The sequence below is a fragment of the Rattus norvegicus genome, chromosome 4 (assembly GCF_021556685.1).
Source record: "Rattus norvegicus strain SHRSP/BbbUtx chromosome 4, alternate assembly SHRSP_T2T, whole genome shotgun sequence".
NCBI classification, from domain to species: domain Eukaryota; kingdom Metazoa; phylum Chordata; class Mammalia; order Rodentia; family Muridae; genus Rattus; species Rattus norvegicus.
Genome location: NC_141537.1, coordinates 13,250,788 through 13,261,794, shown reverse-complemented (window position 1 = coordinate 13,261,794; position 11,007 = coordinate 13,250,788). Strand labels below are relative to the sequence as shown.

The 11,007-nt window shown below is 44.7% G+C and overlaps 1 protein-coding gene and 1 pseudogene across 3 annotated transcripts in view; one reads left to right on the top strand and one right to left on the bottom strand.

The window, feature by feature from the left end:
* Positions 1-4,920: 4,920 nt before the first annotated feature.
* The window catches only part of Lhfpl3 (LHFPL tetraspan subfamily member 3), a 540,637-nt gene continuing 534,550 nt past the window's right edge, over positions 4,921-11,007 (top strand). For 2 of the 3 annotated variants that reach the window (XM_087655492.1, XM_087655491.1), the window contains exon 1: positions 4,921-5,535. In XM_087655492.1, the coding sequence (XP_087511618.1) occupies positions 5,094-5,535 (442 nt within the window). In that variant the 5' untranslated portion in view covers positions 4,921-5,093. 3 annotated transcript variants of the gene reach the window in all.
* Rnu2-12 (RNA, U2 small nuclear 12) lies at positions 8,579-8,659 on the bottom strand (annotated as a pseudogene).

The following is an 11,007-nucleotide window of genomic DNA, read 5'->3' as shown; positions in this document are numbered from 1 at the left end:
TTTAAATAAAGCTTAAATATGACTATAAGTTTAGGAAATGCTTGGAAAGCAAGTTAAAACTAAAGGTTGTTAGAATTGAAAATAAATATAGTAGATTATATTAAACATCTCAGTTGTTCACTCAGCTCCTTGATATGACATACTACGGTTTTATTTATAGGCTCACAATTTGCCTGAGCCATTTCCACCTCTGTTCTCTTCCTGAAAACAGCATGGAGAAAATAGGAGCTTCTCTTTCAACTCAGATCTGGGGGATGTCAAGACAAATGCCCTGTCAGGGCTGCTGCGTGGGACAGAACCGCTGCCAGCCAGGGATGATCGTGCGGTGTAGATCAGAAGAAAACGGCCGTGATTATGAACTGCCGAGAGTTTGGATGGCTTCTGCAGCAGAACCCGAAAGGCATTAAAGTGTGCCCTCATACCCAGAGTACTGAATCATTAGTGTTAGCATTTATGTATGACTATGGTGAGAAACCACCTTACGAATAGGTTTTCTTATTATTCAGAAGGGCATTGGGATTGTAAGATCTTAAAATATGGGCTTTGTTAGTTGGAGAGATTCTTGAAAATCTGAACCTGAGATTTCAGAGACCCAAATGATTGCAGAACAGGGAGACAAGATATGTATTTAAAGATGCTCATAGCAGAGGATCCAAGTAGGAGTGCCTGCTAGTCTGATCCCCACATTGAAGGTGTGCATTTTCTGTGAGGTTTACCTTTTCTGGAAATGTCCTTAAGATGGTTTCAGAATGAAGGGTGGATTTTTTTTTACATATATGCATTTGTTTTACGTATGTTTGTTTGTTTGACTAGGGTGGCACACTCATGTCCAGTAGGTACACATGTGGAGATCAGAGGATATCTTTCAGGGTCCTACTTTCTCCTTCCACCATCTGGATTCTGGGAACCAACACAGGTCATAAAGCCTATTTATCTGCAGAGCCATCTTACCTGGACCTCAATTTGCTCTTGACTTTTTGAGAGCGCTGAGACACTCGGGTCATCTGATTGCCGCTACTAGCCCAGTGGTTAAGTAATAAGTTGTAGTCCTGATTTCTAAAATTCCCGAAGGAAACTAAAGGGCCAAGGGGAGAGAGGAGAGAGCATTGGGGGTGAAGAGAGCTTAATCATTAGAATCTTTGTATTCTGCGATGAGATCTAATGACCTTGGGCATAACTCTAAAAATCTATTAACCGACTGAATTTATCAATCCTCACTTTCTTTAGGACCGTGATCATAAGCAATGACTCATCTGAAAATGCTAGGCATCCACTGAGTACAAAATTACACCTATGCAATTTCAGAAAGTTTTAAATAAATTGTCCGCCTTGCCTTAATCTGATAAGTCTCCTATTTTTTCAAATAATGGTTTCTCTCTTTTACATTTTTTTTTTTTTTGGTTCTTTTTTTTCGGAGCTGGGGACCGAACCCAGGGCCTTGCGCTTCCTAGGCAAGCGCTCTACCACTGAGCTAAATCCCCAACCCCTCTTTTACATTTTCTAAAGAAGTCATTGTAGTCTTTGTAAAATAGAATTTTCTATAGCATGGACCTTAGAATGTATTTTCTGTTCTTTCTTCCTCACCACATTCCAGAGAGGGGAAAGGGAGCCCTCAAGAGCCTGGTCTGGCCAGCAAGGCTCCATCTTCTGTGCTGCAGCAGGGTAGCTTGTGATCAAAGAACTTGGTTCTTTATTTCACATCGGACCTTAGTGGGGGTCACACAACCCAACTATTGTTCGGTTTCTCTATCTCTTATAGTCCTAACTAGCATGTCCGGAGACAGTTTGTGAAGGCTGAGTTTCATTCCTGCACCTCTGTGGTAGTAAGAGAAAAGCATTTTCAACAGTGAGATTTGAGATTTGAGCATTCAGTGTTTCTAATTCTATGCTGTCAATGACAGACTTCTACCAGTTAATTTAACACTTATGAATCATACTATAGTTTCAAAATACCTTTCTATCAATAGCAACATTGTAGCATGAATCAGGCTAGTTTTGTTATTTCCTCCTCCCCCAAACAGCTATCCTGGTGACAGAGGATGATTTCAGAGTCTCACATATGTTTTGTTATTCAAACTCTTGAAGTCTGTCTATATCAGTGGTTCCCAGATGGCGGGTTGTGACCCTATGGGGATTGAACGACTCTTTCCCAGGCTGCATATCAGATATCCTACATATCAGACATTCATATTATAATTCATAGTAGTAGCAAGATTGCAGTTATGAAGTAGCAGTGGAAGTGATTTTATGGTTGGGTCACTGCAACCTGAGGAACTATGTTAAAGGGTCATAGCATTAGGAAGGTTGAGAACCACTGATGGATATGGAGCAAGTCAAAAGATTTTAGATGAAGGATGGGATCAATCTTACCTGTGGGGTTTCTAGGTGCTAAGGTCAATCGCCAGTGGCAGGGCAGGTTGAAGAATGGTAGAGAACTCATGCTTGGATGGCACAGTGGAATTTATCATTCTGGCTCATCCATAGTTCTTAGAGTCTGGGAAGACCCTACTTTAGCCCGAAAATCTGCTATAGTATAAGACGCTGTGGAAGTCTACTGCCATGGTCTAGTTCATGTCTTATTGATCCTAACTTGAAGGGGAAAATGATGAATTCTTCGGGGAATGCACGGGAGCACTTTAAACTAACAGCATGCCAACTCTGGACTGTTCTCAGTGGTTGTTGACAAGAGCGGACCTTTGAATGCGCCTGTTGGTATATGGATTCCGAGCACAAACCTGGAGGCGATCCCAAACCTGGAATAAGAATAAGGCTTTCCTTTGGCGTGCCTCAAATAGAAAAGCTCTTTGACTCACAACCTTTGAGTCTGAGTCATTCACCAGTCTTTTCTTTGTCCTGGAAGGCAATTTAGGCATCAAGATACAAACAGGCTTTTTCATTCGCAGCTTTCTCTTCTCAGCAACCTCCAAACTCAATCCCAGGAACAGTAAGGGTTTTTTCAAGGTATTGATTTCAAAGAAAGACCACTTTTTATAAGCATGGTTAGGGGAGTTGAGGGCTTGGGAGCATCATTAGAAATTACTGTCCTTTCTCGCCTTGAAGCTTTCTCTGCCCTAGGACACACTGCCTGCCAACTGGCCCTACAAATCTTATTACTGGCTTCTTTTCTCCCTCCCAAGTTAAAATGCTGATTTACCAGCAGCCTTAGGGGAATTCAGAAATGAAACCTAACAGAAGTTCTGACCCCTCAATACCACCAAGCACACAGATGTATCTACTTGAGTTATATTTTTAAAGACATAATGTGTCCTCATTTAGGTCACCCTCTATATCTGTCCTAAATCGCTTTGATATTTTAAAGGATTTCTGAAAGGTTATAGCTACACCTGATAGGAATTCTGGCTTACCTCAGCAACCACATTCCCTGATCTGCCTAACGATGTCCTCTTTTCAAAACCCTGCTCCACGGATCTTGAACTGTAATACCGCAGCTGGATGCATAGGAAACGCTCCCTGTGAAATCCCCACACTTGCGCTTTCAAATCTTCCACAGTTGCAGCAGAAGCTCCTTCGTTACCTTCTGTGTCCCTTATCCAAAGGCCTCTTCCCCCCCCTCCCATGATTGCACATCCTTGGGGTATCAGATCAAGAGCATAATTCATCTCCATCATTAGACTTTGCGTCCATTTTTACTGAACGGCCTTTTACATAGTGCAGACTTTGGGATGAAAGTCTATGGGTGCATTCTTCCATCTGCTCAAAGAATCCAGCACTCGCGGACTTTAAAATTACCCAAATCTATCCCTACTATTGAGCATTCTGGGTTCACTATTCAGTTCAGACGGAACAAAACAGTGACCGATGGCAGTAGAAGAACTAGAGATAGAAATGAACCACTCGCTTCAAAAGGACTGTTAAGAGAGCAGTGGCAAGAATGCAGAAAGGAAGGGAAAGAAGGAGACAGTACAAAGTACATGTTAGCTGTGCAAGAGATTGTTTGCAAACGAGTCAGGGAAGTTAGGCTAAAAACAATGCTCCGGTTAACCCGAGCTTTCGGTTGTGGGAGAGGTGGAAGTACTTCGCGTTAAGACACACATCCCTCTTTCTCTTTAGCACATGCTAGCTGCCAATGAGTATTTGTGCAATAAGTAGGACACCTGCTAAGTTATCCGATGTTTTCAAACAAACTCTAAAATCCGTGACAATTACTTCTGTACATGCAGGTCCCATCTATTGCAAGCTCCGTGGGAGAGAAAAGGGTTTGACTTCAAGAGAAGCTTGGGGGCTTCCATTGGCCATAGCTCATTTGGTTGCATAGTGGGAAAGTGGGACAAGAAACAATAGAGCATCACCCTCCAGGTGTGACTTCTACATTATTATGTGACAGACTTCTGCCCAACTTCTCCTGTCTCCATCTGTCAACCTGAGGTCACCTAAGAGTTAGCCAGGGGCAATTTTGTGGTTTTGACAGGGACGCCTCCCTGGGGCAACCTCATCTCCCTTCCTTTCTTGCCTACACCTGCCATACTGCTGCCTCTTTTTTTCTCTGCAGAGATGCAGAGGTCAAAGCACGTTCCGGTGCGGTGATGAAAAGCTCTCAGGATCAGCCTCGTGGCCCGCAGCACACCCTCCAGGATCCAGGGAGTGCCTCTAGGATTCCTGTGGGCGCGCTCTTAGATTCCCCCAACTCCAGGGCTGCTTCTCTGGCTCTGACACTTCGGGAGCATCTCCGAGTAGCTGCGGTCCCCTGCGCCCCGGGGCACCAGCAGATCCCTCAGGAAAGAGTCAAAGGCGGGAAGAAGAGTGGGGGTCGTGAGGGCTCGGAGGCTTCAGCTGCAGCGGCTGCAGCAGCTGCAGCAGCGGGCAGAGGAGTGGAGGGTGCGGAGCAGGGCTGGAGTCGGGGCCAGGAGGGAGGGAAGAGGCGGGCGGGAGGCTGTGCCTGGTGAGCCGGAGGGGTGCTCCACGTTCCCCCGCCCTCCTTCCGGGAGCGAGGATGCAGACTCTAGAACTGGTGCTTCTGGGCTGAGGCGGAGGCAGGGGAATTGCTACGCGCGCGGCTCGGCGAGTGTGTCTCCTGCGCGCCGAGAGGCGGGGGGAGGCGGAGGACCGGGAGGCGGAGGAGGAGGAGGGGGAGAATGCCCGGAGCCGCCGCCGCCGCCGCCGCCGCCGCCGCGATGCTCCCGGCTCAGGAGGCTGCCAAGCTGTACCACACCAACTATGTGCGGAACTCGCGGGCCATCGGCGTGCTGTGGGCCATCTTCACCATCTGCTTTGCCATCGTCAACGTGGTGTGCTTCATCCAGCCCTACTGGATCGGCGACGGCGTGGACACCCCGCAAGCCGGCTATTTCGGGCTCTTCCACTACTGCATCGGTAACGGCTTCTCCCGGGAGCTGACCTGCAGGGGTAGCTTCACGGACTTCTCCACGCTGCCCTCGGGCGCCTTCAAAGCTGCCTCCTTCTTCATCGGTCTCTCCATGATGCTCATCATCGCCTGCATCGTTTGCTTTACCCTCTTCTTCTTCTGCAACACAGCCACCGTGTACAAGATCTGTGCTTGGATGCAGCTCACCTCCGGTGAGTGCGCGCTCACCTCCACAGAGGCTGGGGACCCCTGGGTGTCCGAGCTCGAGGGAGGCTGGAGTGGGAGGGACCGCTTCCTGAGCTCTGCCTGTCCGGGACAACTTAATCCTCTCTCAGGCTGAGGGTGTGGAAGGAGGAACCCTCGGTTCCTCAACCTTGGCGCTGGCGCCAGATCCCCAGGCGTTTTCGAACCTTTTGGATGCTAGGAACGCCACCCAGAGGGACACCCCGGAGGCTGAGCTGTTATTGGGTAGAGTCCGCTCAGAACTAATGATGGGGTAGGGGAGCGGAGAAGTGACCGCTTAGAGGCCGGGCTCCGTGTGTGTGTGTGTGTGTGTGTGTGTGTGTGTGTGTGTGTGTGTGTGTGTGTTTATGTGTGTGCACGCGCGCTGGGGACTAGGGGCGACTGGTACAAGAGGGTGAAAAGAGGATTTAGAGACGTTGTAGTAGGAGCAAGCCAACCTGTTCAGTCTTTCCCTGGGATTATTTCCGCCTTTGCTTCAGGGTGTGTGCGTGTTGGGGGGGGCGTGTAAATTTGTCTTGGGCAAACCATAAATATTTTATCATCCATCTGGCGATGAGTAAATCCTAATTTTGTTTAGGCAATACCCCCACCCCCGTTTTTCTTAAAAAGAAAAAAAATGTAGCTTAGGGTGTTCCTTAGCAGTTCCCCAAATGCCACACCTCCCGCGTCTCCTTGCCAGCCAAGGTCCTTCCATTTCATCGCTAAACAGACAGGGAGTCTCGAGGGAATCAGGATTTCTTAAGATCTCATTTGGGAGAAGTGGTGTTCGGAAAGCAGGTGAAAAGAACACCCCTTTCCTCGGCAGGGGTGACCTCTCCTCCATACAGCGTAGGTAGATGGTTACCAGCTGAGGGATGTGAAAGGACACCCCTTCCCACTTCCGCCAGGAGCAAAGTTACTTTCAATTAAGAAAGAATGAGAGTGCCTTCTCTGCTGCCTTGAAGAGTCCGGAAACAAACCTGCTCTTTCTGCACTTCTGTTGCCCCTTTCTGTCATCTCCCTGCCTTGAGTCTAAGTCAAGGGTCCTTGGGTTTTGACACATTGATGAAGCCCTTTGGAATGGAGGGATCTCGAATGTCTCCAGCAGTTAAACATCTTCATTTATGATTTATTAGTATCATTATTTAAGTATCGTGCCCTTAAGGGATTGTTTACTCTATTTTTTCGAAAGCTTCCGGGAGAGATTTAATTACTGAGCTTATCAGAATGTGTAAGATGAGGAAATGCTTAAAGATGCCAGGCCATGCTAAAGTTCCCGTTGTCATTCTGTGAGCCTGGGTCCCTCTGTGCAACACAGGCTGGCCTCCAATTCCTGGTATGCTCACCTCAGCCTTCTAGTGTTGGGATCACAGGATCTATAACGGTGTGTGGAAAGGTTCTCGATCTGGTTAGTTTCATCATGGGGGCTTAACGTGGGCTGAAGGGCTTGTTTGTGCTTTGTCTCGCTAAATTGCATTTGCGTTCACTGTGGAAGTAAGTTTGTGAGAAGCAGGAAGGAGCGTTCTGTCGCCCTCCTGCATGTAATGAGCTTATTACCTTCCCTCTCTCCCCTCCCCAACTAGAGTAAATCCCTAGCTCTGTGTCTACACTGTCCTTAATCCCATCGGTGTTCCAGAGCAGAGTGACTGAGATTTGCCGTCGACCTTTTCATTCTGCTCCTCCAGGATACTTTCTCTGGTTTGACTTTGAAGAGAACGGACACACAGGCTGCAAATGTTTCAGGGAAAGACTTGACCCTACACTGCTAATTTTAATTCTTCTCAGTTAAGTGATGACCTATTTAGGCCGGTGATTGGAATTAGATTGTTTTTCAAAGGTCTCAGAGTTGTTTGTGGGTACTTCTCCAAAAACACATAGTTGAGTCTTTTATTTTGTTGAGGTTTTATATTCTAAAACTGTTTTTAAGTAAAAATAAAGGAAGCAAACTACCTTTGGAGAAAATGATCACTTTTGAAGTAGCATAAACTTCAGACCGTACAGTGTGGCCTTTTACTTTTCCAGCAGTGTATCACACAGAACACGATAAACCCTGCACACGTGCTGTGATGTCTGAGTATATGACATAAATGTACCATTTTCATTTCCATACCATTAAATGTGCTGAAAGTTTTTGTACTGCGGTGCGTATGAGGGAATTTTCTTCATCCAGAGAATTAAATATCCCTAAATATTATACCTTTAAAAGCCTTTGAAATTTGTTATTTTGCTCTGTTTTCAGTTATTAACCAACTATATTAATAAAGTAATCAATTATGCAGAGAAATCAATTAAGAAGTATGCGAATTGTATTTACAGATTTTAAAGAAATGTGATGAGACCTAGGAGATATTTTTGAAGAATGCTATATTCAATGTGGTTTTTAGTTTTTTGTTTTTTTTTTTAACCTTCAGGGGTGTGAGAAATGGGAGATAGTACATAATGTAATAAACATTGTCCGAGAGTGATGAACTTAGGATGTCTCCTTCTAGTGCTCTGTAATGTTGCATAAGCTTTTCATGTTTATAGTCTAACTACCCAGAATAATCTTAAGGGAAACTTTCTAAATATGAAAGGTGAGACTTAGTGTAGCATTTGATTATTGGATAACCTTTAACCTTAATTTGAAGCTAGCTAGCCTAGCTTGTGTGTGTGGCTATCTAATCATTTTAATATGGTAGCATTGGAAGTCAGGTAGAGTATCCAGTCCTACATGAAGGGATACATCAGATGATGAATGTAGACTGTTTTGAAGTAGTATGATGCCTAGAATGTTTTAAGGAGCCTGGTGCAGTGATGGACACCTCTAATTTAAGCACTAGGGACACAGAGGCAGGTGGATATATCTGTGAGTTGGAAGCCAGCCAGGACTACATAATAAGTCCCAGGACAAAACAAAACAAAACACCAAAAATGAACAAATCAAACCAAACCAAACCAAAATAATGAAGAAGAAGGAAGAGGAAGAGAAGGAGGAGGGGGAGGGGGGAGAATTATAAGCAACAACAACAACAATAACAATAACAACAACTTTATAATGGTTCTGGAAAAGGAACAAGAAATATATTTAATTTATTAGATCTGCACTTGATCTTAGCCAAAAGGCTGAGAAGCAATTAATTTATTAGATCTGAAATGGTAATTTCCACTTGTCTGTATATGTGGCACTCATATTGGTAAGGTGAAAAGGTTGTGCCTTCCCACCACACCCCTTTAAACTATTGCCAATCAGAAGCCAGAGACCAGGAAAAGCAGCGTTAGTAACTAATGATACTCTGCCCTTTGCAGTAATCTTAGATACATGGACTATACCTACTTCAAAGACTGGGGACGTAACATAATGTATGAGGTAAATCATGATAACCAGAGATGCAAGCCTTTCCCACATCTTCAGACAAGAAACTCTTTGAAAGGAAAAGAGAAACTTGTTTTTCTTTTTTGTGATTTCTATAACACTTAAAGGTGAAAGAATATATCTGTAATTGTCAAACGAGAAAATGAAGTCCTGTTTCTTCCTTAAATCTACAGAGAGGGAAACTTTACTTCCCAAAAGCTCCAGTCCCTGTTTTATTGTCTGTAGAAGTGTTTCAATGTTTCCAAGCCCAGGAGTAGTGGAATCTTACAGAGATGTTGTGTTTGCTCGTTTCACTGACTATAGATCCTATCTTAGGTTGTTTCTAGAAGCTTATGTGATCAAGGGAATATTTCCTTTCTCATCAACTAAGATATGATAGAATTTAAGGCTTTGCCTCTGCCGTAGACTTCTGGGAGGAAGAGAGCTAACAAGGAAGTATTCACTTTTATCCAGGATGTGGAGGAATCTCACCCAGGTTGGGTTTTCTTACTCTGCAGACTTTGGAATACAAGTGGGTTTCATTTCCCCCAGCCCATCTTGGGCTCATCATTCTGCAGGAAGCGTCACCATGGTGACAAGGCCGTGGAGTGAGGTGCTGGGTCGCTTGCTCAGTGCCTCCCAGCTTCTCTGCCTTAGTTTCCTCAAAAGGATTTAGGCACCTTACTTTCTCCACTCTTTTTTTAGGTGTGACAAGAGTCACCAAAGTTGGTTACTATCATTCCAAATCTGTATGGGCTTTGCAGTGTTATCTGTTCGCCATTTGAAATTAAAGATTGCCTGCGTGCTTGTCCCCTGTCTGTCTTCCCCAGAGCATTGAACATCAGACCTCACTTTTTTCTTTAAATGATAGAGAAGCCAAGAACATATACATCCATGCATGTTGGGATTAAAAGATCCATGGTCACAGCCTGGTTCTGGAACTTACATCCTTAGCAAGTAAACTTGTTTCTGTGCCTCCTCAGTTGCTCACCTGGAAGACTGATGTCATCGGGTGAACTAATGAATGTAATCACTATCTGGCTCATGGAAAACCAAAACAACACTATGTGATTGTTAGAGATGGCTGCCGTTAATACTATAAATGGCACACATTATATATTCAATAAGTTTTCTTCTGAGTTAATTGGTGAAGAGGAAAATGATTATTGTCTTGAAGAAAGAAGGAGGAGGTGTTAGACTTCTCACCTGCAGCAGTGAGGAGAAAATAGCCATGAGAGTCATGGTATTCATCTTTCTCTGTGACCTCACCGGCAAGTTCACTCAGAGAGTTCTCTTCTGATCTTTAATGGCTATGGTTGTGCCTTGGTGGCCTGTTTCCTGATGAGATTTTTTTTCCACATGGAGGGTTCTCTAATGGTCAGGTAGTGATCTTTATTGCAACAGCAGAAAGCACTCAATCATATGTCTCAGTCTTTGGCCCATTTTCTTCTACTACCATTTAGTTTTTCATGAAGAAAAACAGCGGCAAAAACAGCTGCAGGAAACAACCCCATTCAGAATGGTGGAATTCCATGAGAGTCTAGAGATTTGGCTGTCTTCGAAGAGCGGAATCTGTTCTAGGTTGGTTTCTTATGAACTCTAGGAGCATGCAGAAGAGAGCGTGTTCTCCAGGCGTTTGAGATCCTTCCTTTGGGGTACTGGTGCATACTTACTCACAGTGGACTCTGAGGGAGCTTTCGGAACCTGTTCCATGCCTGTTCAGATGTGGCATGTGCAGGGCTTGGAAGGGGCTGCTTGCAAGACAGGACAAGCTTAGCATTTTCTCAAGTGAAAGCTCAGTGTTCAGAGAAATCAAAGGGCCTTGCTCTTTGGCTAGGGCTAAGCATCTGAAAGGAGAAAGCTCTTGCCTCAAGGAGAAGTGAAACCATCCAAGTTCAGTGTCAGAAAATTCCCCCAAAGGAACAAATTCCCCCAGAGGAGCATGAGAAGTGTCCCTGTAGGTAGGGGAGGGAAGGGTGTGTGCCATAAAAGAGGGACATCTTCGTTTCCTAACAACGTCTTCTAGTTACATTTTACGTAGTGAACACACACAATTTTATCTGTCAATTTAAAAAAATTAACACCCTATAAAAAACACTTTCTATTCAGCACTCCAAACAGGCAAGAAAAT